This window comes from Ovis canadensis, chromosome 23, assembly GCF_042477335.2.
Source record: "Ovis canadensis isolate MfBH-ARS-UI-01 breed Bighorn chromosome 23, ARS-UI_OviCan_v2, whole genome shotgun sequence".
Lineage (NCBI taxonomy): Eukaryota > Metazoa > Chordata > Mammalia > Artiodactyla > Bovidae > Ovis > Ovis canadensis.
The window spans coordinates 21,749,146-21,776,956 of NC_091267.1; the positions used below are offsets into that span (position 1 = coordinate 21,749,146).

The 27,811-nt window shown below is 38.7% G+C and overlaps 1 protein-coding gene across 7 annotated transcripts in view; it reads right to left on the minus strand.

Moving 5' to 3' along the window:
* Positions 1-27,811, minus strand: part of CCDC102B (coiled-coil domain containing 102B) — a 357,152-nt gene that overhangs the window by 260,111 nt on the left and 69,230 nt on the right. For all 7 annotated transcript variants that reach the window (XR_011252448.1, XM_069569169.1, XM_069569171.1 and 4 more), the window contains exons 4-5: positions 27,689-27,797; positions 3,375-3,491 (exon numbers count right to left, since the gene is read on the minus strand). Coding sequence is in view for 6 of the 7 variants with exons in the window: in XM_069569169.1 (XP_069425270.1) it covers positions 3,375-3,491; positions 27,689-27,797 (226 nt within the window). In the remaining variant the exon portion in view is untranslated. The remainder of the gene's footprint in view (positions 1-3,374; positions 3,492-27,688; positions 27,798-27,811) is intronic.

Genomic DNA, 27,811 nt, shown 5'->3' on the forward strand with positions numbered 1-27,811 from the left:
TAGTAAATCCACAAGAAGAGGAGAAAACAAGGTAGCAATGTCAGTTACTGGCTGCTGCTAACACATGGCTTCAGGATTTAACTCAGAGCTGGTAACCTTAAGCTCCTAACCTGCTGAAAATCTGACCTCAGTGTGCACTCCTGAGAAATTGGAACTAAAGGAGAACAGAGGTAAAAGATGATCTCAATAACATTTGAAGTTGTCTTTGTAACCTTGAGCAAGGTTAAGTTCTTTAAGTTGTTTTCCATTAAAAGTAGCTAAGAATACACAGAACCCAAAAGTGTTAAAATATGAAGTAAGATTCTATATTTCAACAACCCAGCAGTATATATTGATGTATGCAGTAAGTTCTCAGCAAATGGTAGCTATTACAATAAACATTATACCAATAAAAATGAGCAAACAACTAGCAGTGTTTATTTAGTTCAATAAAATACAAATTAAAATGATCTTTTTGGCCTATCAACTAGGGAAGTATTAAAAAACAATAATATATACTGTTGGCTATACAGTGAGCATGCTTATACATTGCAGGTGAGTACAAATATAAATTTGATATAATTTTCTAATGGACAAGTTGGCAGTGTGTATAAAATACTGAAAAAAAAAAAAACAAACATTCTTTTGAAAAAGTCTATTTCTAGGAATTTAACCTAAGCCATTTTTAAATGTCTAAAGATGTATCTGCCCATGCATATTTGCTGCAGTGTTGATTACATGTGAAAGTGAAAGTATCTGTCTCTCAGTCGTGTTTCACTCTTTGAACCCCATGGACCATAGCCTGCCAGGCTCCTCTGTCCACAGAATTATCCAGGCAAGAATACTGGAATGGGTAGCCGTTCCCTTCTCCAGGGGATCTTCCCAACCCAGGGACTAAACTCAGGTCTCCCACATTCCAGGCAGATTTATATATCTAATAATAAAAGTAAGCAGATTTTTAAAAAATAGATTATATTAAATTACAGTAGAATCACCCAATGACTTTTATGCAAACATAAAAAGCCATGATATGATCTTAAGACCTAAATGCAACCAGTATAAAAAGTGAAACAATGCAATGGTTATGTCTTCTTTTAAAAAAAAAAGATCATAACTTCTATCCTGGTTTAAAATTCAAATGAACACATATACCCACCTACACAGCACACACACAGGGGCTCACTGTTTCTCTAAGAATTTCTCCCAATATTTGTTTTCTTTTGAACAAAGTCTTCTTTCTTCAGTTTAATTCAACTGAATACAGCATTAAAGAGCACACAGCCAAAAACATAGCCAAATCATGTCTACATTAGCTTTCAGCATTAAGAGCTTCACTAAGAGTTTCAAAATAGCAAAATTATGTCTCATAGTGCTTGAATGTCTTGTAGGAAAGTGTCTTTAGGTGGGCAAACTGTATACGAATTTAAGATACATAATTGAGCTCTATGGAGGTGACATGGTTTCCTCAAAGAGTCTCAGAACTTTCTATTACACCAAACTAAAAAAGTCGCGCATCAGAGATCCTGTATTGCTATGGTTCCCAAAATATCCTGAAAATGAGGATCTAAGACAAAATTGCCAGCTTTTGAGGAGAGTAATAATACCCATATGTGACTTCCATGCATTTGTCTCTAACTCCTAAATGAGCCTGTATTCTACGTGCTGTACCTCATCAAAGATGCTTCCCAGATCTCAGGGCCAAGGAGAGGTGGTATCTACCCTGATGGTTTGGTTCCTCTTAGAAAACAAAAGTTAAAAGAGCCTTCACTTGTTTTTCCCTTTGACATAATCGTTAGGAAGAGATGTTTTCAACAATTCAGTCTTTCTCATCAGGGTATCTCCATATGCCCTGCCTCCCTCAACACTCCTTATACGACTCAGAAGAGGTGACAAGGGAAAAATGAATCTCAGGCAGAGCTAACTACCTCGGCTAATTCCCAACAGGAAAGCACTCTGCCTCCGACACTTTTCCCCTGCCGTGTGTCATCTTTTGAAAAATCCTGTGTGGTAGCCAGTGTTTCCTCTTACTTCTGTTATTACAACCTGCATACTGAGACTCAGAGGCTTAAGCAGTGGACCAGGATAAAGTAATCAGTAAGTGATGGAGCCATTTTTGCTCCAAAATCTATGCATTTTCCATTGTGCTATATCATCTGACATAAAACATACTGTGGTGTGAATTCAGTCTTGACAGAATTTTATAAGAGAGAAATCTTCTAATACAAATTACTTTCCTACCAGTCTATTTTTCACTTGCTTAACTCCATTTTCTGAATTGTTCCTACACATTTGTATCTAAGACATCTTCCAGAATTACCTGTTACAAAATAAATAATTTATGATTTCCCGCTTTTAACGCACTAACACAATGTTCTATAAAGTACAAATAATTTATTCTCCCCTCCTATCTCTAAGAATAATTCCTGCTTTATCAACAAGGCTAATAAAATAGAGTGTATCATCTGAAAATTAATTTGTTGTTGATGTGGGAGTGGAATATAGAGATTTCCACTACTTTACTTGCTATATCTAAGAAATGGATTAACTATAACCAAAAGGATATTGTTCTGCCTACAGCTAGTTGCCAAAGGCCACATGAAATTCAACCAGAATTACATGCTACAAAACCTGTATGTCATTATTCCAGATAACATCTTAACCCATCAGATCCCAGGCAGTTAATCAAAATTTTAGCAAGTATTTATTTACAGTAAAATGTATCAGCTATAGGGTGGTTTTTTCAGTCAAATAATATCTTTGTAATATTCAGATAATTCAGACATAGTGTTGGACCAATATAATTTCACAGCATTTTAAATTATATTTTAAATCACCGGACTTCCCTGGTGGTCCAGTGGTTAAGACTCTGTGATTCCACTGCAGAGGGAATGGGTTTAATCCCTGGACAGTGAACTTAAGATCCCGCATGCCTTGAATTGTGGCTAAATAAATAAGTAAATCACATGCAAACTGAAGTATTATTCTTCATTTTCAGCAGCATTCTTTTTCATAAAATAAACCAAGATCCCCAGTTTTACTTCTTAGGACAGCATATCATTTAATAAACTTCAGATATGTTTTGGTACACTGCTGCTGCTGCTGTTAAGTCACTTCAGTCGTGTCTGACTCTGTGTGACCCCACAGACAGCAGCCCACCAGGCTCCGCCATCCCTGAGATTTTCCAGGCAAGAACACTGGAGTGGGTTGCCATTTCCTTCTCCAATGCATGAAAGTGAAAAGTGAAAGTGAAGTCACTGAGTCATGTCCAACTCTCAGCGACCCCATGGACTGCAGCCCACCAGGCTCCTCCGTCCATGGGATTTTCCAGGCAAGAGTACTGGAGTGGGGTGCCATTGCCTTCTCCGTTTGGTACACTACTCTATCCAAAATCTTACCTCTGCTCTTAACTCATAGACCACTCTGTCATTGCTGTTTTGAGATTTTGATTCTTCCCTTATAAGTCCTGATACTTCTTCCATTTCATTTTTATGTTGACCATGAAGAATGTCAAACTGCAAAAAGAAAAATTCATAATCACAAATTACAAAGGCTGGTTCCAGGATAATTCATATTAGTCTTTCATTTTGCTTTCAGGGTTTTTTTTCTTTGTTATGCGGAATCTGATAGGTTTTGTTGTTGCTATTATAGGTTTTGCAGTTGAACAGTGTATTTCTTTACACTTGCAGCTGAAAAATCCTGTGTTGTTGGAAAAGCAAATCAGCAAATATTCATTAATCTAAATCCACCAATTGAAAATTAGACAAATCTTCATTACCTCCACAGATTCTTAATAATTGACCAACCAGATTCTAAACTAATCCAATTAATTCTGATCTTTCAGTCTTGAATATTAGTACGATAGTACTCTTTGTAATCCTACTTATGTATATTTGCTATGAAATATAAATAGTGCATAGATCATGGCAGAGATAAATTTGGGCACTGGAAACAATACATCTATATGACACTCAAGTTTGTAAGACGTATGTAGAACATCTATAGAAGATGCCAATTAATTGCCATAGAAAACTACGGCCAGAAAATAATACAAACAAACTCTGGCACATGCAGACAATGGAATATTGTTCAACACTAAAAAGAAATGAGCTGTCAGACAAATGAAGAGACATGGAGGAAATTTAACGCATATTACTAAGTGGAAGAAGTCTATCTGAAAAGGTTACATACTGTATAATTCCATCTTTATGACATTCTAGAAAAGGCAAAACTATGGAGACAGTAAAAAGATCAGTGGTTTCCAGGGACTGGAGGAGGAAGGGATGAATCGGTGGAACATAGAGGATTTTTAGGGCAGAGAAATTATTCTGTATGATAAACTCTAATGATGGATACATGTTGCTACAATAGTGAAGGTCGCTCAGTTGTGTCCAACTCTTTGAAACCCCATGGACTATAGCCTGCCAGACTCCTCTGTCCATGGGATTCTCCAGGCAAGAATACTAGAGTGGGTTGCCATTCCCTTCTCCAGGGGATCTTCCTGACCTAGAGATGGAACCTGGGTCTCCTGCACTGCAGGCAGATTCTTTAACATCTAATCCATGAGAGAAGCCCATATAGTTATACATGTATAACATGTTGCTATTTGTCTAAACCAATAGAATGTATAAAACCAAGTGAACCTTAAAGTAATTTGGGTGACTGTGTGTCAATAAATGAATAAATGGGGTGAAGGATTTTGATAATGAGGGAAGCCACATATGAATGTGGGGTGGGAATTATATGTAAGTAAGTGTAAGTGAAAGTCACTCAGTCGTGACCAACTCTTTGCAACCCTATGAACCATAGAATTCTCTAGGCCAGAATACTGGAGTGGGTAGACTTTCCCTTCTCCAGGGGATCTTCCCAACCCAGGGATCGAAACCAGGTCTCCCCATTGCAGGTGGATTATTTACCAGCTGAGCCACAAGGGAAGCCCAAGAATACTGGAGTGGGTAGCCTATCCCTTCTCCAGGGAATCTTCCTGACCCAGGAATCAAACTGAGGTCTCCTGCATTGCAGGCAGATTCTTTACCAACTAAGCTATCAGGCAACACCACCTTCCATTCAATCTTGCTGTGAACTTACAACTATAGGAAAAAAAAAATTGTCTATAAAAATAAACACTAGAATGAGAAAAATCCTAGAAATGCAAACAATGATTTTTCCCTTAGTTGTTCTTATAATTAGAAGTTTTCAGCAGAATCATAACATTTAAAATGTGGATATATGCACATGTGCTTTTGGTTTTATTAACATGTTTTCTTCATACTATGTAGGTTTCCAGAATTAAAATTACATAATTGGCATACAACCAGACAATAAATCAGAATATAAAAGCTATCATTATATCACTTATGTAAAATTTTAAAATAATGTTACTCATGTTATTATTATTAATAATAATATTGCATGCTTAGTCACTTAGAATGTCCAATTCTTTGCGACCCTATGGACTGCAGCTCACCAGGCTCTTCTGTTCATGAAATTCTCCAGGCAAGGATACTGGAGTGGGTTGCCATTTCCTACTCCAAACAGTAATATTAAGCATATACTAATCTCAAGAAACCAGGCTTGATATATAGTTCCTTACTTAATGCTGACTGTAATCCTTTCTGTTAGGTCTGATTATTACCCCTTAAAGAAAAATAAACCACATTTTTACTAGGCTTAAGTAACATTCTCAAATTCACAAAGCTAATAACTGGGGGAAGAAAATTTGAGAACATTCCTGCCAAATTCATTACCTGAGTTATTAATCATAAACCAATGCTTCATCTATAATTATAAAACTAAGTGTCTTAATAATTTTCTAAAAGGCAATAAGCTTATAGAAATAGACAGCAGAAGGAGCATAACAGAAGACCCCATCACCCCAACATACTGGAAATGGACCACAGTGAAAGGAGGAGCTGATTTGCCAACTACAAAAAGGCTCCACATTCAGAGCTGGTAATGTGGAAAATACACCATGCGAGGCAGGAGTGAAACAGGACATCATGCAACAAAGTCCACTAAAAGGCTGTCTCCACACGTTTCTCTCCACTTTCATGTCAGTTAAATAGATAGTGTGGCATTAATCTCTGGCCAAAATAAAATAAAAGTCACTTTTCTAATAAAAGAATAACAAATTGCAAGCAACAGTTTTGGGGCTGTGTTCACCGGAGTCAAATTTAACTCATGCTGGTAATTGAGTGCCCCTCACTTCACTTCTGAAATCTTGGTCATTACTTCCCAGGGAACTAGATCAATAATGAGCCCTTCCATTGTCAACAGAACTTTCAAGAAACCCCTCAAAGGAGAGAAGAGGGAGGAAAATACGTTTTCATAAATGGCAGTAGAGGGAATCCACATCAATTACATAAAATAATTCCATTTCATTCATCATTGTGAGTGGAAAATCAAGGATCTCTGGACATAGGTAGAACCTCAAGAGTATGAAAAAGATGTGACCAGGACTAAGGAATAGAATGTCTGATGGAAAAAACAAAACAGGAAAAATGATACAATCTAAGATATGAAAGAGAATGTTTTATTAAAAATTTAATCACTATCTTGAGGAAAAAACAAATACATAATTGTTTTTGTTGTTCAGTCCCTAAGTCATGTCCAACTCTTTGTAACTCCATGGACTGAAGCATGCCAGGCTCCTCTATCCTCAGTATCTCCTGGAGTTTGCTCAGATTCATGTCCATTGAGTCAGTCATGCTATTTAACCATCTCATCCCCTGTCGCCCCCTTCTCCTCTTGTCCTCAGTTTCTCCCAGCATCAGGAAAGAATGTTTTTCCAATGAGTTAGCTCTTCACATCAGGTGGTCAAAGCATTGGAGCTTCAGCTTCAGCATCAGTCCTTCCAGGGTTGATTTCCTTTAGGACTGACTGGTTTGATCTCCTTGCAGTTCCAAGGACTCTCAAGAGTCTTCTCCAGCACCACAATTAGAAAGCATCAATTTTTCAGTGCCGAGACTTCTTTACGGTCCAATTCTTACACCCATACATGACTACCAGAAAAACCATAGCTTCGACTATACAGACTTTTATTGAGAAAGTAATGTCTCTGCTTCTTGATATACTGTCTAGGTTTATATATTTAATATGCTGTCTAGGTTTACATGTTTATAATTATATATTACACTCATAAATTAAGGACAAAGCAATTTCAAATTTTAAAGAACAATAAAACAACATGTTTAGCATATGTTTAGTCATCCTTCAAATAAAATTTACTAGAATAGTTATAAGACAGAGTTAAATATTGGAGGGTACCCATTCCCTCAATGCATTCAGTCCTTTGGACAGCTCATGCGCACTCATGGTATTGCATGTCAATCAGAACTCTAACAACCTCCAAATGTCTAATTCCATCCTAAAGGTGTTCCCCTGAACTCCTCATCCACACACCCAACTTTCTACTTATCACTTCCATAGGATTCCAAAGCTTAACATTTTGAAAAGACTAAGTACTTCTTCAAATGCTCCTCTGCTGTGCTGTGCTTAGTTGCTCAGTCATGTCCAACTCTGTGCGACCTCATGGACTGCAGCCCACCAGGCTCCTATGTCCATGGGGATTCTCCAGGCAAGAACACTGGAGTGGGTTGCCATGCTCTCCTCCAGGGGATCTTCCCAACCCAGGGATTGAACCCAGGTCTCCTGCATAGCAAGTGGATTCTTTACCATCTGAGCCTCCAGGGAAGGGCAACAACACTGGAGTGGGTAGCCTGTCCCTTCTCCAGGGGATCTTCCCAACGCAGGAACTGAACGAGGGTCTCCTGCATTGCAGGTGGATTCTTTACCAGCTGAGCCTCCAGGGAAGCCCTGTTCCTCTGTTAGTCTTTGCCATTTCAGCAAATATCACTTCTATCCTTCCCTTTGATCAAGCCCAAAATATTTCACTTATGCTTAATATTTTTTCTTTGATGTGCCATATTCAGACTAAAAACAAATCAACTGAACTTAGCCTTCACATAATTTATTAAATCCATTCACTTTCTAACTTCACCACTACTGCCCTGGTCAACCACCATGATCTCGGTTATTTTAATAAGCTGCCACACTTTCTGCTTCTCCTTGTGGATCTGTATTTTCTTTCTCAAAACAGCAGTCAAATAAAGCTTTTTATAAAGTAAATCAAATCATGTAATTCCTGTATTCAAATCTTTCCTCAGGCTTCCCAATCCATTCAAAGTATAAATCAAAATTTTTATTAGCCTCTTAGTTCTATAACCATCAGTTCTGGTCTCTATTTATTCCAACCCCTGATTCTAAACCAGCCACTCAGACCTCATGGTTCCTACAGACTTCAGACAAGCAAGAACAAAGAAGAAAATAAAAACAATAAATAAAATAGTATACAGCTAAAGCAATTAAAACAATATAACAGAAAAAAAAGATTAGCATATTAATGAAACAACTATATTCCCTCCTATTAAAACAATGAGTTATTTTCTTTAACAGGTTCTTGCTGGGGGCAAATCAATGAATTCTTCCCAGTCTTGTTTCAAATAATGAAAACGAAAAGAGTGGAAAACAAAACAGAACCCTAGTTTCCTTCCTACTCTAAAAGATTCTAGAGTCACAGTATTTAAGTTTCCCAACCACACACCTTGCTACATTAGAAATATCTTTGTTACATAGGTAAAGAAAAAATGAGTTATTTTGATCATTTAAACATATTTTGAACTCAAAACCACCTTAATTTTGCCACTTAGCTCTTCAACTTAAGGTTTAAATTAGTGGTGTGTGCTTAGTCTTTCAGTCTTGTCTCTCTGCAGCTGCATGGACTGTAGCCACCAGGCTCATTCATGGAATTTTCCAGGCTAGAATACTGGAGTGGGTTGCTATCTCCTACGCCAGAGAACTTTCCAGACACAGGGATCGAACCCACGTCTCTTGTGTCTCCTCCACTGACAGGTGGATTCTTTACCACTGGCACTACCTGGGAAACCTTTGGATTAATGGAGCTGTAACTAAAAATCTCTATTTAGCAACTGGAAAGTTAAAAGTCATGGACAGGCAGATGCTAAAAGTTATTAATTCAGCAGAATTATGAGTGTCATCCACAAATGATATATCACAGCAGTTAAACTGGATATGACAGAAATAGGAAGTGTCTGATTAAGTGAATGAGTCAGCATCAGAAAACATTTTCCAAGTTTATGTCCTTTTATATAAAATTCATTTAAGTGTAGTCTCTTGCTGCAATAGTTGGTTTTTTTTTTTTTGGAAATTGCATCATAATATAATTCCAGAATTTCTCTTCAAAGTTCCTCTTTTCATACTGCAGTATTTGTGAAAGGTTAAATCAGGCAACTTATCATATCTCTGACTTCAGAAATATCTGCCATAATTCACTTCTGGAAAATTAGCAACATTACATGTAAATATTTACTTTAATACATTTAGATTACCATAGAGTGGAAAATCTTTCTGGGGACAAAGTCTAGAAAACAAAAATATTGTATCACATAAATTATTTTCTTATTTAATTGGATAATATAGGAGAAGGAAAATGCAGTCAATGTTCAGTTAATCACCAAACATCATGGTTTCTTTCACTTGTATATTTCTCAACTTTCCACATCTCTGCACATCCCCCACCAAGCTTAGGGCATCTGATTATTTCTTTCCGGATTACGTGACAGACTCAGAACTGTTTTTTCATCACCCATGTCTCCCAATCTCTTCTTTATACCAAACTTTGAGTCATTTTTTATTATAATCATATTGACCTTAATCAACATACTTCAGTGGCTCTTTCCATTGCCTTCATGTTGATACATAACATTTATAATTTGGCTTTAGGGATAAGTATTGACTATCAACTAGTTCAGAATATATGACCAAGTGTTTAACAGTTAGGCAGGTGAGGATACCAGATTCTCATGAAAAGTGAGGAATGTAGGATGGAGATTGTTCCAGCAGAAGGCCACGCAGGCACCTCCCTGGTGCTCCAGGGGTTACGACTTCACCTTCCAATGTAGAGGGTGCAGGTTCCATTCTGGACAGGCAGCTAAGATCCTACATGCTCAAAGCCAAAGAAACCCAAAACAAAAACAGAAGGAATATTGTGACAACTTGAATGAAGACTGAAAAAAAGAACTAGGAGAAGGCTCTCCAAATACCACTGTCCCAGGGACAGCTAGCAACAAGGTTCAGCTCTTTCAAATAACTTGAATTAACCATAAGCATACAGAGAAGCCTCCAAAATTTCATCACTTACAGATTCAAAACTTTGTCAAATATTCTTTTAAGTAAACTTTACCTAATTCCCTCCTTCAGCCTGAAAAAATGGTAGTAAACAGACTAAAGAATGTGTAACTACCATGAATGCAAATTTTACTGTATCTTTCAAGTCAAAATAAAACACTGATTTTAGTGGTCTTTAAACTCTTTTGCTCTCAGGCTAAAGTATCCTTTACCTTTTTAAAGTGTGTCTTAAAATACTATATTTATTTAGATTCAAAAAATAAAATTTCTGGTGAATTTTAACTATTGACATTTTAAGTAAAATGGTTGTATCATGCTTCACGCTGCTGCTGCCTCTAAGTCACTTCAGTCATGTCTGACTCCGTTCGACCCCATAGATGGCAGCCCACCAGGCTCCCATGTCCATGGGATTCTCCAGGCAGGAATACTGGAGTGGGTTGCCATTTCCTTCTCCAATGCATGAAAGTGAAAAATGAAGGTGAAGTCGCTCAGTCATGTCCAGCTGTTCGCGACTCCATGGACTGTAGCCTACCAGACTCCTCTGTCCATGGGATTTTCCAGGCGAGAGCACTGGAGTGGTTGCCAGTTCCTTCTCCAATGCTTCATGCAATGACATATAAAAACCACATAAATGTGATATTCACTCTCATCTGTTAAAAAAAATTATATCAGTAATTTTATTTCTTAAATTTTTATTTCTATTCCATCTCTTTCATGTCATCATACTGTAACATATGTTTATACTTGAAAAGGTTTTTACTCTATAAGATGAAATAAAAATATGTGCATAAAATATGTATGCATATATTACGATTGTAAGGTTCCAAATGTTAAAAAGTGTATCTTGGATTGAATTATTTTAAAGATTATTTCAGGTACATGGTTTCATAAAAATAAAATCAGATAGCACATATTGTGATACATAATTTTTAAATATAAATTTATCATTTACTGGCAATGCATCGTTTAATGAGATGGACACATTTTTCCAATTAGTATGTGTATCCATGGATGAAATTACTTATTGATAGAAATGAAATAAGAATTATCATCAGTTTCATTTACTCTTTTTTAAACATGAACCCTGAGAAAAGTTGATCACACATCAGTTTGTTAGTGCTACGGGGACATCCAAAAACCACATGCTTCTTATAGGAAGAACACACTACCTAAGAGAACACTCTGGACCAATTACTTACATTAAACTTATTGATCCAACCAACCTTTTATAAGAAATATAGAGGACAGAGAAACATATTAAATAGCACCACTGGATGCAATCTCTAAAACCCAAAATAAAACTTTACAAGATAAATGACTTGGCTTTTTAAGTAAATTATAAAAAGGAAAAAAGAAGAAAGAAATATAAAGAAAAATCTACATATTAAAATACACTTATAAAGACATATCCAATTAAAATGTCTGAGCTTCATTTGAGTTTTTATTCAAATGAGTCATCTGTGAAAATAAAATTGATGTTTATTTAAAAACTGGACATTTGAACACTGAGTGTTTGATATTAGCAAAGTAATGTTAATTTTTTAGGCTTGAAAATGATATTGCTGTGTTTAACAAAAAAACAGGCTTATGTTTTGAAATATAAATGAAAATGCTTCTCAGATGGAATAACGCAATTGGGAAGGGGGATGAAGATCACAGAGGTTTAAAAAAGTCCGGCCATGAGACAAAAATTATTAAATATAGTTTATGGGGTTCCTTGGGGTTCTTTATAGTATTTTCCGTTTTTGTATACAGAACACTAAAGTTTTTAGGGAGGCAAAAGCGTGTTTTAGATTTTTAATTTTAGAAAACAGGATTTTTAAAGATTAGCATCATTTAATTCTTAATTAAATATTGCCTGAAGCTGCACAGAATTACCATAGTGTAAGACTAGAGGAAAACAACAGAATGGGGAAGACTAGAGATCTCTTCAAGAAAATTAGAGATACCAAGGGAACATTTCATGCAAAGATGGGCTCGATAAAGGACAGAAATGGTATGGACCTAACAGAAGCAGAAGCTATTAAGAAGAGGTGGCAAGAATACACAGAAGAACTGTACAAAAAAGATCTTCATGACCAAAATAATCATGATGGTGTGATCACTCACCTAGAGCCAGACATCCAGGAATGTGAAGTCAAGTGGGCTTTAGAAAGCATCACTACAAACAAAGCTAGTGGAGGTGATGGAATTCCAGTTGAGCTATTTCAAATCTTGAAAGATGATGCTGTGAAAGTGCTGCACTCAATGTGCCAGCAAATTTGGACAACTCAGCAGTGGCCACAGGACTGGAAAAGGTCAGTTTTCATTCCAATCCCAAAGAAAGGCAATGACAGAGAATGCTCAAACTACTGCACAGTTGCACTCATCTCACATGCTAGTAAAGTTATGTTGAAAATTCTCCAAGCCAGGCTTTAGCAATACGTGAACCGTGAACTCCCTGATGTTCAAGCTGGTTTTAGAAAAGGCAGAGGAACCAGAGATCAAATTGCCAACATCCACTTGATCATGGAAAAAGGAAGAGGGTTCCAGAAAAACATCTATTTCTGCTTTATTGACTATGCTAAAGCCTTTGTGTGGATCACAATAAACTGGAAAATTCTGAAAGAGATGGAAATATCAGACCACCTGACCTGCCTCTTGAGAAACCTGTATGCAGGTCAGGAAGCAACAGTTAGAACTGGACATGGAACAACAGACTGGTTCCAAATAGGAAAAGGAGTACGTCAAGGCTCTATATTGTCACCCTGCTTATTTAACTTACATGTAGAGTACATCATGAGAAACGCTGGGCTGGAAGAAGCACAAGCTGGAATCAAGACTGTCAGGAGAAACATCAGTAACCTCAGATATGCAGATGACACCACCCATATGGCAGAAAGTGTAGAGGAACTAAAAAGTCTCTTGATGAAAGTGAAAGAGGAGAGTGAAAAAGTTGGCTTAAAGCTCAACATTCAGAAAACGAAGATTGTGGCATCTGGTCCCATCACTTCATGGGAAATAGATTGGGAAACATTGGAAACAGTGTCAGACTTTATTTTGGGGGGCTCCAAAATCACTGCAGATGGTGACTTCAGCCATGAAATTAAAAGACCCTTACTCCCTGGAAGGAAAGTTATCACCAACCTAGATAGCATATTCAAAAGCAGAGACATTACTTTGCCAATACAGGTCCATTTAGTCAATTCAGTTCAGTTCAGTTCAGTCGCTCAGTTGTGTCCGACTCTTTGTAACCCCATGAATCGCAGCACGCCAGGCCTCACTGCCCATCACCAACTCCTGGAGTTCACTCAGACTCACGTCCATAGAGTCCGTAATGCCATCCAGCCATCTCATCCTCAGTCATCCCCTTCTTCTCCTGCCCCCAGTCCCTCCCAGCATCAAAGTCTTTTCCAATGAGTAAACTCTTCACATGAGGTGGCCAAAGTACTGGAGTTTCAGCTTGAGCATCATTCCTTCCAAAGAAATCCCAGGGCTGATCTCCTTCAGAATGGGCTGATTGGATCTCCTTGCAGGCCAAGAGACTCTCAAGAGTCTTCTCCAACACCACAGTTCAAAAGCATCAATTCTTCAGCACTCAGCCTTCTTCACAGTCCAGGCTAGGGTTTTTCCAGTGGTCATGTATGGATGTGAGAGTGGGACTGTGAAGAAAGCTGAGGACGACAGAGGATGAAATGGCTGGATGGCATCACCAACTCGATGGGCATGAGTTTGGGTGAACTCTGGGAGTTGGTGATGGACAGGGAGGCCTGGCGTGCTGCGATTCATGGGGTCGCAAAGAGTTGGACACAACTGAGCGACTGAACTGAACTGAACTGAAGACTAGGAAAAATCAAATACTCATGTTTGAATATATTTTATTAGGGCTAAAGTGTGTGATTTAACTTCACCAAGTAAGAAATTAGTACCAACTTTGGTAATAATGAAAGAATATCTTTCTTTTCTGCAAAGTTTTAGAATTTGAAATGTTTTTCTTTGTTTTCCTGTTTAGTCTCGGTCTCTTGATAACCTATGCATCTGATGACCTATGTATCTGACCGTGGTAGCTCAGCTGGTAAAGAATTTGCCTGCAATTCAGGAGACCCCAGTTCAATTCCTGATGGGTAGATCTCCTGGAGAAGGGATAGGCTACCCATTCCAGTAATCTTGGGCTTCTCTAGTGGCTCAGATGGTAAATAATCCAGTTGCAATGTGGGAGATCTGGTTTCAGTCCCTGGGTCTGGGAGATCCCCTGGAGGAGAGCATGGCAACCCACTCCAGTATTCTTGCCTGGAGACTCCTCATGGACAGAGGAACTTGACGGGCTACAGTCCATGGGGTCCCAGAGAGTTGGACACGACTGAGCAACTAAGTATATGCACCTGAACATCTGTCAAAATCAAAGCTTTCATTTAGAAAAATTATATCATTTTAAAATGTTAACCTCTTGCTTCAGACATGCATAAAACAGATAATGTTAATATATTTTCTTATGGGAAACAGATGGGATAGGAAATGGCAACCCACTTCAATATTCTTGCCTGGAGAATCCCATGGCCAGAGGAGCCTGGTGAATTATGGCCCATGGGATTGCGAAGGGTTGGACACAACTGAGCAACTAAGCGTGCATGGGAAACAGAAAATTATGTCTCCTAATTTTTTTCTAAAAATTAGAAAATTTTTCTAAATATTAGAAAATTTAATAATGTTTCCATTAAAAAAATCAGCATGTTTATGTTCTTTATTGAGTTGTCATAGGAATAATTGGTAAGAAGGCAGATTATAGAAACTCAATTTAAAAATCTATGTAAGTTGAAAGAAGCGATTTAAAGTTGCACTTCTATGAGACGTCCAGCATGGGTAAATTTACAGTACTACATTAGATCAGTGATTACCTAAAGCTGTGGGGATTTTAGGGAACTAAGAAGTGACTGCTGAAAGATCTGTTTCCTTGGAGGCATAGATGGTAAAGAATCTGGCTCCAACACAGGAGACATGGGTTTGATCCCTGGGTTAGGAAGATCCCCTGGAGAAGGAAATGGCAACCCACTCCAGTACTCTTGCCTGGAGAATTCCATGGACAGGGGAGCCTTGTGGGCTACAATCCACGGGGTCACAAAGGGTCAGACAACACTAAGCACGCACGCATGCTAAAGGATCTAGGGTTTCTTTCTCAACCGATGATGATCATGGTGACAGTTGCACAAGTCTGTGAATATATTAAAAACCGTTGTATTATGCTCTTTACAATGAAATGCATGGTGTGTGAATTATATCTGTTGTTGTTGCTTAGTTGTTAAGTCATATCTGACTTCCACTGGGCTTCAACCTGCCAGGCTCCTCTGTCCATGGGATTCTCCAGACAAGAATACTGGAGTGGGTTGCCATTTCCTTCTCCAGAAGATCTTCCCAACCCAGGTACTGAACCCACATCTCCTGCATTAGTAGCTGAATTCTTTACCACTGAGCCACCTGGTAAGCCTGAATTATATATAAATAAACCTATCAAAATATGTGAAAAGGAAAGATTAATTTAATCAAAAGAATTACAGCAATTAAATCTTCTAGTTTAATTTTAAGTCACAAACAGCATCTGTTAGAAGCATTCTTAATCAAACAATCTGAAACACAATACAAGTTTTCACCTCTTAATTTGTCTTCTTGGCATCCCTATTTTAGGAAGAATCAAGAAGCCTCCTCATCCACTTCTCTTTGTAGATAATTTATCATTGTGAATGTGATTCAAAATCAATTCAAAGATTTCATACTTAAACTCTCTCTATCAATGTTAAAATGGCACTTGAACTTTTGCATATGATGCTGTTTGTAACGTAATTACACTACTCTTGGAAACATTCCATGATTTTTCACTAATTTGGTGACTTGGAACTTGTTAATATGTTCTTCCTTTCCCCTAACATATGGCATTTCAAAATCATTGGAGATTTGAACCTGATCTGCATAAGTCTTTCCCACGATGAAAGAGCTGACAAAATCAGTTTTATTCTTTGGGACTTTGTGGCTTTTGTATAAACAATGCACTTTCTAGAATCAGCAAAAACCATCTATATAGTGAAAGAAAAAAAAAGTTAGAACAACGGAAAATAGTCCAGAATTAAGATGTCATAAACTATATAAAGCATTTCTTTCTTTTTATATTGATGTGACTAACTAGGAGTACATGTAGCTCTTTCAATGCCAGTTATGTTAATACAACTGGAAAAGAGAAAAAAGCCATTGAGCAGAAAGAAACTAGAACTTGCAGAGAGAAGATATGGTCAGGTTATAGATTTTTTTTGGTAAAGTTGATGTATTAAGGTTCTTTAGCGAAACAGACCAAGATATATGTGTGTGTGTGTGTGTGTGTGTGTGTGCGCGCACGCACACACACGCTTAGTCATTCAGTCGTGTCTGACTCTTTGCAACCCCATGGACCATAGCCTGCCAGGTTCTTCTGGCTATGGGGATTCTCCAGGCAAGAATACTGGTGTGGGTTGCCATTTCCTTCTCCAGGGGATCTTTGTGACCCAAGGATTGAACCCAGGTCTCCCCCATTGTAGGCGGATTCTTTGCCATCTGAGCCACCAGGGAAGCCCAAGAATACTGGAGTGGGTAGCCTATCTCTTCTCCAGGGGAACTTCCCAACCCATAGATCAAACAGGGGTATTGTGCATTGCAGGCAGATTCTTTACCAGCTGAGCCACCCGGGAAACCTATATATATAGCCAAAGCTATGATTTTTCTGGTAGTTATGTACAGATATGAGGGTTGGACCATAAAGAAAGCTGAGCACTGAAGAATTGATGCTTTCAAACTGTAGTGCTGGAGAAGACTCTTGAGAGTCCCTTGAACAGCAAAAAGATCAAACCAGTCAATCCTAAAAGAAATCAACCCTGAACATTCTTTGGAAGGACTGATGCTGAAGCTGAAGTTCCAATCCTTTGGCCACCTGATGCAAAGATCAAACTCATTGGAAAAGACCCCGATGCCAGGAAAGATTGAGAGCAGGAGGAGAAATAAGCAACAGATGATGAGATGGTTGGATGGCATCAATGACTCAATGAACATGACTTTGAGCAAACTCTGGGAGATAGTGAAGGACAGGGAAGACACGTGCTACAGTCTCCAGGGGTCACAAAGAGTCAGACATTATCGAGCAAATGAACTGAACTGATACATACATAGAATTTCATTTATTTTTATTTTCCATAAAAATGTTTATCATAGGGAATTAGCTCACTTGGCTATGGAGGCTGACAATCCCCAATATGTACAGTCAGCAATCTGGAGACCAAGGAGACCCAGTAGTAAAAGCTCCAATCCAAGTTAAAAGACCTGAGAACCAGAAAGGCTCATGGTGGAGCTCCAATCTAAGTCCAATAGGCTTGAGATCCTCCATGGAAACTGGTTTCCATTAAGAGAAGAACTGGTATTCTAGGTCAAAGACATAGGCAAAAGGAATTCCCTGTTACTTGCACGTAGATCAGACTTTTTGTTTATTTGGGCCTTCATCTTATGAGATAAGGACCACCCACATCAGGAAGGGCAATGTGCTTTACTGAGTCTACTCATTCAAATGCTACTTTCATCTCAAAACACACTCATGGACACACTCAGAATAATGTTTGACCAGATACATGGGCACGTGGTAGTGGCCAAGCCAAGTTGAACTGTAATGTGAAATTATCACAGTGGGTTTTGGGGATTTCCACACTGCCCAATCTCCTCTCCAGCTCATGTTTTAGAGCAGCAGATATCAATTCAAGGTGTGCAGCAGGATAATGAGCTTCTAAATATGCAGATATACAATCATCACTCATAACCAATTAAATCAAAATCTTTCAAGAGATACCTGGACATATATATTTTAAAAAATTATTCTCAGTTGAATCTAACGCATTTTGCTAACTTGGTACAATTGAAGAAAAAGATTATTTACTCTTCCTTTTATAATATCCAGATTATCCATGTGAGAACCCTTGTGAGATTTCATCAGCACCTCCTTTTGTGTATACTAGATGATGTTAACGTGAATATAGAATTATATATTCCATTGGCTTTGATCACAACCTCAGAACTATATTACAAAAGAAAATTGCCTCAAGTGACAATTACACATTCAAAAGTGCATTTCAAAGATTACTCTTTGTTCTAGTGTGTCATCTGTGCCTTTTCAGCTCTCCCATATGATCTCTGTAAAAATACCAGCTAACGGAGCCTTCTGTCTTTATGATTTCTCCACTCTCTTTAAAACTACTGGTACTAATTAGGATGCACCAGAGCCTAGAAGAGGAGGGCGTGATGCTCTGAGTCTCCACCACGTCCAGAGCTCTTTCTCATCTGAGCAGCTACACCCAGTTCCTCCCGCTAACATGCCACATTTGGAGCTGCTACCCTGGACACAACCCTGAGGATGCCTCATTCAGACGCTGCTGTCTAGAAGGTGATCAGTGGCCTAGAAAATAATCTAAGACCGGGACCCATTTACCAGGGGATAATAATTAGGGGACACAACGTGGGAAGGAGAGGGGGTACCAAGTGAGAGAATAGCATTGAAATATACACATTACCACATGTAAAACAGATAGTTTCCCAGGTGGCACTAGTGGTAAAGAACCTGCATGCCAACGCATTAGACGTAAGGGCCTCAGGTTCAATTCTTGGTAGGGAAGATACCATGGAGGAGGGTGTGGCAACCCACTCCAGTATTCTTGCTTGGACCATCCCCATGTACAGAGGAGCCTAGCAGGCTACAGTCCATAGGGTTGCAGGGAGTCGGACATGACTGAAGCGATCTTGGCTAGTGGGAAATTGCTGTACAACACAGGAAGCTCAGCTCTGTACTCTGTAATGACCTTGAGGGGTGAAATGAGGGGAGTGAGGTGGGAGGGACGTTCCAGAGAGAGGGGATATATGTATACTTATGGCTGATTCATGTGTGTTGTACGGCAGATGGATGTGAGAGTTGGACTGTGAAGAAGGCTGAGTACCGAAGAATTGATGCTTTTGAACTGTGGTGTTGGAGAAGACTCTTGAGAGTCCCTTGGACTGCAAGGAGATCCAACCAGTCCACTCTAGAGGAGATCAACCCCGGGATTTCTTTGGAAGGAATGATGCTAAAGCTGAAGCTCCAGTACTTTGGACACCTCATGCAAAGAGTTGACTCATTGGAAAAGACTCTGATGCTGCGAGGGATTGGGGGCAGGAGGAGAAGGGGACGACCCAGGATGAGATGGCTAGATGGCATCAATGACTCGACGGACGTGAGTCTGAGTGAACTCTGGGAGTTGGTGATGGACAGGGAGGCCTGGCATGTTTTGATTCATGGGGTCACAAAGAGTTGGACACGACTGAGTAACTGTACTGAACTGAACTGAACTGTATGGCAGATATTAACACAACATTGTAATTATTCTCCAGTTAAAAAAAAAATTGTGAAAAATGAAAAGGGATTGTGGAGGTGGTGGTTTAGTCACTAAGTCATGTCCGACTCTTGCAACCCTACTAGGCTCCTCTGTCCATGGGATTTTCCAGGCAATAATACTGGAGTGGGTTGCCATTTCCTACTCCTGGGGATTTTCCCAACCAAGGGATCAAACCTGGGTCTCTTGCACCACAGGCAGATTTATTAATACAGTCCATGGAATTCTCAAGGCCAGAATACTGGAGTGGGTAGCTGTTCCCTTCTCCAGGGGATATCCCCAACCCAGGAATTGAACCGGCATCTCCTGCATTGCAGGTGGATACTTTACCAGCTGAGCTACCAGGGAAAAGGGGTTGAAAACCACATAAAACCCTGGACATAGAAGTTCATACCAGCCTTGTCCATAACTGCTAAAACTTGGAAGCAACCACGATATCCCTCAGCAGGTGATTGATAAACTTTGGTACATCCTTTCAATGGAATATTATTTAGCGCTAAAAAGAAAGGAGCTATTAATCCATGAGAACACATGGAGGAAAGTATATCGTTAAATGAAAGAAGTCAGTCTAAAAAGGTTACATATTGTGTGTCAAACTCTATGACATTCTGAAAAGGAAAATCTATGGAGACAATAAAATATCAGTGGTTACCAGGTGTTGGAAGGGCTGGGGCAAGGAAGGATAAATGCATGGAGCAGAGGATTTTTAAGACCATAAAAGCACTATATTTGATAGCATCATGGTGGATATATATCAGGATAAGTTTGTCACAACCCATTGAACGTACCCTAAGGTACATTCACACTGAGACTGAATCCTAGGGTAAATGGTAGACCCTGAGTGATTATGTGTCAAGGAACTTTCATCCTTGGTAAAATGTGTACCATTCTGTTGAGTGATATTGACCATTGGAAAGGCTTTTATGGGTAGGGACAGGAGGTATATGGGAAATCTCCACTATGGAGAACAGTTCAGGGATTCCTTTAAAAATTAAAAATATAAGTACCATGTGATCCAGCAATCCCACTTCTGGGTATATAACCAAAATAATTGAAATCAAGGTCTCTTAAGAGATATCTGCACGCACATATGTGGGTGCATGTGTGCGTGCTGTTGCTTCAGTCATGTCTGACTATTTGTGGCCCTAGGGACTGTAGCCCACCAGGTAACTCTGTCCAGGAACACTGGAGTGGGTTTCCCTGCCCTCCTGCAGGGTATCTTCCTGACCCAGGGATCGAACTCACAGCTCCTGCATTGCAGGCGAATTCTTTACTGCTGAGCCACCATCCTCATATCTACTGCGGCATTATTCACAACAGCCAAGACAAGGAAACAAGCCAAAGGTCCGTGAACAGTGAATGAATGAAGACAATGAGGTATACACATACAGTGGAATCTCATTCTGCCTTAAAGGTAAGGAAATTCTGCTATTTGCAACATGGATGAACCTAGAGGAAATTATGCTAAAGTGAAGTAAGTCAATAATAGAAAGACAAATATGGAATGATGCTCATATGAGGTATATCTAAAACAGCGCAATTTACAGAAATGTGGAATAGGATGGTCGGAGAAGGCAATGGCACCCCACTCCAGTACTCTCGCCTGGAAAATCCCATGGATGGAGGAACCAGGTAGGCTGCAGTCCATGGGATTGCTAAGAGTCAGACACAACTGAGCTACTTCACTTTCACTTTTCACTTTCATGCACTGGAGATGGAAATGGCAACCCACTCCAGTATTCTTGCCTGGAGAATCTCAGGGACAGAGGAGCCTAGTGGGCTGCCTTCTATGGGGTTGCACAGAGTCGGACGTGACTGAAGCGACTTAGCAGCAGCAGCAGCAGAATAGGATGGTTACCAGGGGCTAGGAGCAGGGGAGGGCAAAATGAGGAATTGTGTTTAAATGAATAGAAAGTTTCTGTTGAGCAAGATGAATAAATTCGAGAGATTGGTAGTCCAGCATAATACTTGTAGTTAACAATACAGTATTGTGGTTGTTCTTTAGCTGCTAAGTCACACCCAACTCTTTTGGACTGTAGCCCACCAGGCTCCTCTCTCCTTCGGATTTCCCAGGCAAGAATATTGGAGTGGGTTGCCATTTCCTTCTCCAGGGGATCTTTGTCACCCAGGGATTGAACCCACGTCTCCCACTCGGCAGGTGGATTCTTTACCAATCAATTACCTGGGAAGCCCAACGATATGGTATTGCGCCCTTTAAAATGTTCAGGTTTAAATCTGAGCAAACCTTTAGGCCAACACAATATGTTAAAAGGACAGATCTCATGTGAAGTGTTCTTACAACAAAGCAAGCACACACACACACATAAGAACACAAGAAAAATGTTGGAGGTGAGGGACAAGTTTAGTGCCTTCCTGTCATGATGGTAACATGATGTGTGTCCAAACTCATCAAAATGGATACATTGTGAGCAATTGTTTGCATATCAATTATACCTCCATAAAACTAAACAAAATCATTAGAAATACTTGGAATTCCCCTCACCAAAACACATGCCACCTTCTACCCCCAAACTATCATGAATTCCTATCTTCAGACCTTATCTTTAAAGTGTATATTTGAAAAAAAAGAGATGATTTTTTTATATCACAGTTTTTTAAATGGTGTACTATGCCTTCCTGTTTTATAGCTGCTTCCTTCACTCAGGTGTCTACAATCAATACCTTTGATGTCAGTATACTCATAGCAGAGCTGATACGAGCAGAATGCCTTGATCCAATCTCCTTTTCAACATGAAAACTGCCTTGCAAGTAAAAAAAAAAGCTCATGCTATTTACTAAAAGCAGGCTCCTTATCTCCAGAATGGTCTTAACTGAGTATCCCTGTATAGGGATTTCTTCCAGGAAAAGATAAAACCAGAATTTTTGGATTTATGAGGCATGCATCACTGGAAAGTGTCCTGTCAGCTGGAATAGAGAATAAAGATGTTCACAGACTACTGGTCATGGCCACTGTGTAACTCCCTTAGAGACCTTATCTTTTTATCTTTTCAACCTACTTCAATCATCATTCTCAAAGTATTCATTTGTGTAGATTAATTAAATATCAGCTGACTTCTTTGTAATATATTTAAAAGTTTAAATTAGTATTGGTTAACTTAATCAGATGCTAAAACATCTGATTTCAACCTATCATTTTTCTTTACCACTTTATGTTTCTATTAGTACAAGTAAAGTAGGTTCTGAGTAGCCTAATTTTCTTTCATAATACTTATAATAGCTTCAGAGTTAAGTCAGTCATATCAGTGTTCTGAGGGTTACCTTGGCGATGTATATAAATTATCCACTAGTAGTTCAATTAATTCTGACTTATGTAATTTAGTGCTTAAATTATTCTTAACTACATTTGTTTAAAAGGTCTTGAAGGCACTTGTATGAGCAAAGTGGTGTCCCATAGGCTTCATTGTTCTTATACATTTATAGAACTCTAATATGGTATTTTATCAGTCTCACTCTTTCTCCTGATTTATGTCTTGCAAAGAACAAGTTGAACAGATTTTCATGATGCATGGGATAACAGATGTGAAGGTTCATTTCGGTGCCCTAGAAAATCTAAAATCTTCAGCGATGTAGGGCAGTAGCCTCTCAGGTAATAAAAAAACTAGTCTAGGATTTCACCTACTCTCCCCAGGTGCTGCAGTGTTCAAGAATCTGCCCACCAGTGCAGCAGACACGAGAGGCTGGAGTTCTATCCCTGAGTCAGGAAGATCCCCTGGAGAAGGAAATGGCAACCCATTCCAGTATACTTGCCTGGAAAATTCTATGGACAGAGGAGCTGGAGGGCTATAATCCATGAGATCACAAAGAGTTGGATACGACTGAGCGACTAACACTACAAGTATTTAAAACAAATATTTATAAAAGAATACTGTGCCGCTGCTGCTGCTAAGTCGCTTCAGTCGTGTCCGACTCTGTGCGACCCCATAGACGGCAGCCCACCAGGCTCCCCCGTCCCTGGGATTCTCCAGACAAAAACGCTGGAGTGGGTTGCCATTTCCGTCTCCAATGCATGAAAGTGGAAAAGTGAAAGTGAAGTTGCTCAGTCGTGTCCGACCCTCAGCGACCCCCATTGACTGCAGCCTACCAGGCTTCTCCGTCCATGGGATTTTCCAGGCAAGCGTACTGGAGTGGGGTGCCATTGCCTTCTCCAAAGAATCAGTCACTTATTGTTAAAGCAAGGTATCATACTTATTTGCAATTGATAATACTTATGTGAATATTTGATTCTCTATATTATGAGTTTCAAAAAAATGGTCATTACAGCACTCTTGGAATTCATAATCTAATTTCAAATCAATATTCACAGACTCACAGAGGGAAAGCTGACTGAGTATTAAATTCAGCATGGGAATAGCATTTTGAATATAACCATCTCTACTGCTGCTCATTGTCTAAGTTGCATTTTAAATACCTATTAGATTTTACAATTAAATTCTCATATTTACTCTTCTCTAAACGTAAGTAATTTAAGAATGATTTCCCTCTAAAGCACACCACACTTTCAAATACATTTTTTAAAAACTTGGTCTATTAAGCACATCTGTTTCCAACTCTAAAAACTGCTAATCTCTCCATTAGCAGTTTTTAGCCAGGCATGTATTTGTTTGTAAGTTTCAGGCATTTAAAAAGAATTATGCAATATTCAAAAACTTTTATAGACGAAAAGCTGCAGTGAAAGGAAGGGTCATTTATCAGAATTGTTGAGAAGTGGAGTAAGAAAGGAGAATTCATATGAAGTTCCAGAGGATGTATCATGCTAACTTTATCTGTCAATCAACTTATTTGAATTTTAAATATTTCACACTTATAACTACTGTACAATGACCTTTCTAAATGTACTGTAAGATTCCTGTCTCTTACAATCTAATATAAAACAATTGAACGAAGAATATATAAAAATTACATGTGACCAACCTAGATAGCATATTCAAAAGCAGAGACATTACTTTGCTGACTAAGGTCCATCTAGTCAAGGCTTTGGTTTTTCCAGTAGTCATGTATGGATGTGAGAGTTGGACTGTGAAGAAGGCTGAGCGCCGAAGAATTGATGCTTTTGAACTATGGTGTTGGAGAAGACTCTTGCGAGTTCCTTGGACTGCAAGGAGATCCAACCAGTCCATTCTGAAGGAGATCAGCCCTGGGATTTCTTTGGAAGGACTGATGCTAAAGCTGAAACTCGGGTACTTTGGCCGCCTCATGCGAAAAGTTGACTCACTGGAAAAGACTCTGATGCTGGGAGGGATTGGGGGCAGGAGGAGAAGGGGACGACAGAGGATGAGCTGGCTGGATGGCATCACTGACTCGATGGATGTGAGTCTGAGTGAACTCCGGGAGTTGGTGATGGACAGGGAGGCCTGGCGTGCTGTGATTCATGGGGTCGCAGAGTCAGACACGACTGAGTGACTGAACTGAACTGAAATATTTTTATTGTCTAAATTTTTTTAAACATTCTATAATGTTTTATAAAAGTAAATTATATGTATATACTATATGACTTCCAAAGTCTCTGAATATAATAAATTCCCTTTTAGGACATGGGAAGAAATATTTTTTAAAAAATCCCATGTAGGGATTTCTCTGGTGGTCCAGTGGTTAAGACTGTGCTCCCAATGAAGGAGGCCTAGGTTCCATCCCTTATCAGGACACTAGCTCCCACACGTCACAACTAAGGCCTGCCACAGACAAATAAAAATATTTTAGAAAAATAAGTCCATGTAAATAATTCGAACAATATTTTTAAATCTCTGTTAACTTTTCATCCTCTGCAATAAAAACTCCTTTTTTCATTCATTGCCAGTTTTCTTCATTTTTCAAATTTTTAGTTCATTTAACTGAAAGATGCATTCAAAAGTTCAGACATTTAAACAAATTTTCCTCAACAATTTTGAAGCTTCCTCTATTCCAGACATTCTATCATTTTATCTAGTAAAAGGATCACATATGTTTTAATATACATTTCTGCATGGGCATCAAAATAAAGACCTTATTTACACTATGAAATTCAACGTTGGTTTTATTTTTTTCTCATTGGCAAAGCTGTGTTAAGCAATTTAAAGTAGACATTTCCCAATTTTATACCCTCAAATATCGTCTTGGAATAGAAATCGTTAAATGTTTTAAAATATAATTATCATTTTGTAAACCAACTCAAACCCATGAGCTTTTTCAAAAACAGTTGCTTTCGAAAAGCTAAATTGATGTTATCAAGTCTGCACTACCCACTAGTGGCCGGAGACTGTAAATGCATGGTCTCAATTAAAGATGCATTCTATCTTAAGTATTAATTTTCTTAATCAGATTTAGAACTCATTCTAAGACAAATACACACGCATCCTAAGCATAACATGTTTTTTTGCGTTATGAGATATTTTTCCTATAGAACATCAATTTAATGTCAGTGTTCACACCCAGAGACATCATGTTCACTTAGTTATCCGTGAACATAAATATGGTGAATCCATCATAAATGTGTGTTTGTATACAGCATACATCACATACATAATCACGGTTTAAGATGGAAAAAAACCCTTCTGACAGTATAACATGAATCCATAAGGCAGAAATAAACTTTATCTAGCTTAACTTTTTAAAATTCACGTCTCATTGAGAAATGTTACCAAACTGCCTGTGATTCTCACAGTTTGAAATTATCTTTATTTAAAAAATGATTTTTAGGTAGGAGACATTGGGTTGATGCAGACTAGTTGTAAGCCTGTGAATGATGATAACTATGCTCTACGAATGTCAGGATGCATGCAAATGACACATAACAAGGGGCAACAAAGGTTTGTGCATATTCCCTCACTATTTCGGCAGACTTGGGTCAATGACTCCACACTTTATCACTTGCTGGAAACAAACCTGCAGCAACACTCATATGGAATTTCATAAACAGAAACTATTGCTTCTGACGAACCTGGTGGAGTGTTTTAGATTAAGGCATGGTTACATAGTATTTTGATACACAGCTTCTTTAGACACCAACAGATCATACATGTATTTGTTGCTGTTCAGTCGCTCAATCACGTCCGACTCTTTGCAACCCCATGGACTGCAGCATACCAGGCTTCTCTGTCCTTCACTATCTCCTGGAGTTTGCTCAAATTCATGCCCATTGAGTCAGGGAAGCCATCCAACCATCTCATCCTCTGTCACCCCCTTCCCTTCTCCTCCTGCCTTCAGTTCTTCCCAGCATCAGGGTCTTCTCCAATGAGTCAGTTCTTTGCATCAAGTGGCCAAATTATTGGAGCTTCATCTTCAGCATCAGTCCTTCCAATGAGCATTCAGGGTTGATTTCCTTTAGGATGGACTGGTTTGGTCTCCTTGCAGTCCAAGGGACTCTCAAGAGTCTTCTCCACTATATATGTGTATGTATGTATACAGCACACGTATGAACTAAACTGTAATTCATTTGAGAGCATTTAGCGTGTCAGTACTTCTGCTCCATATTTTGCTTTACTTTGCTCTGCTTATTATTCTATCACACACTTGCCTAGCACAGTGTCTTAGTACACAGAATACACACAGTATTATTTAAATAATGAATATTAATAAATCATAGAAAGCACTCATGACAGCATTTTATTGATGAAAGCACAAAGGAATCGTATAAAGGCTAATGGCTAATTCTGAATAACTATAATGCCAATATGAAAAGAACCTAAAATACATTTGAGATAAATGAATATTTTCAGACAGCTTTATAAAAGAGTAAGATAAAGCTGGTGATTATAGATGCTCTGATACGATGGCATCTTCGGCTGTCTTATTTCCTCATATGTGCCAGAACTGGATAGTTAATTGTGTCATGCTGTTGATCATTAAAAATGTGTGTTATTTTTAAAATATTCATTAAAAATGAATGTATTCATTTTAATGTATTCATTAAAAATGTAGAACAAGATTTCTTATGGCTCAAGTTTGATTCCACTGATTCCACAATTGATACAGGAGTTAAAATATCTCTTACGGAGGGAATTCAATCTGTTAACCTCCTTTTCTCTGTCTACTCAGTCTTCTGCCCACCAGGTTACACATGGAACAGAGAAAATACTTTCATGCTCCCTTTACATCGTACACCTCCCTACCTGTTTCAGACTTTTTGCCTTTGATTCTTTCAGTTCTTCATACTTCCATTTCCACACAGACAAAGCCGACTCCAGTCGTTCTATCTCTTTTTCCAAAGATAAGCGCATTCTAAATAGAGAACC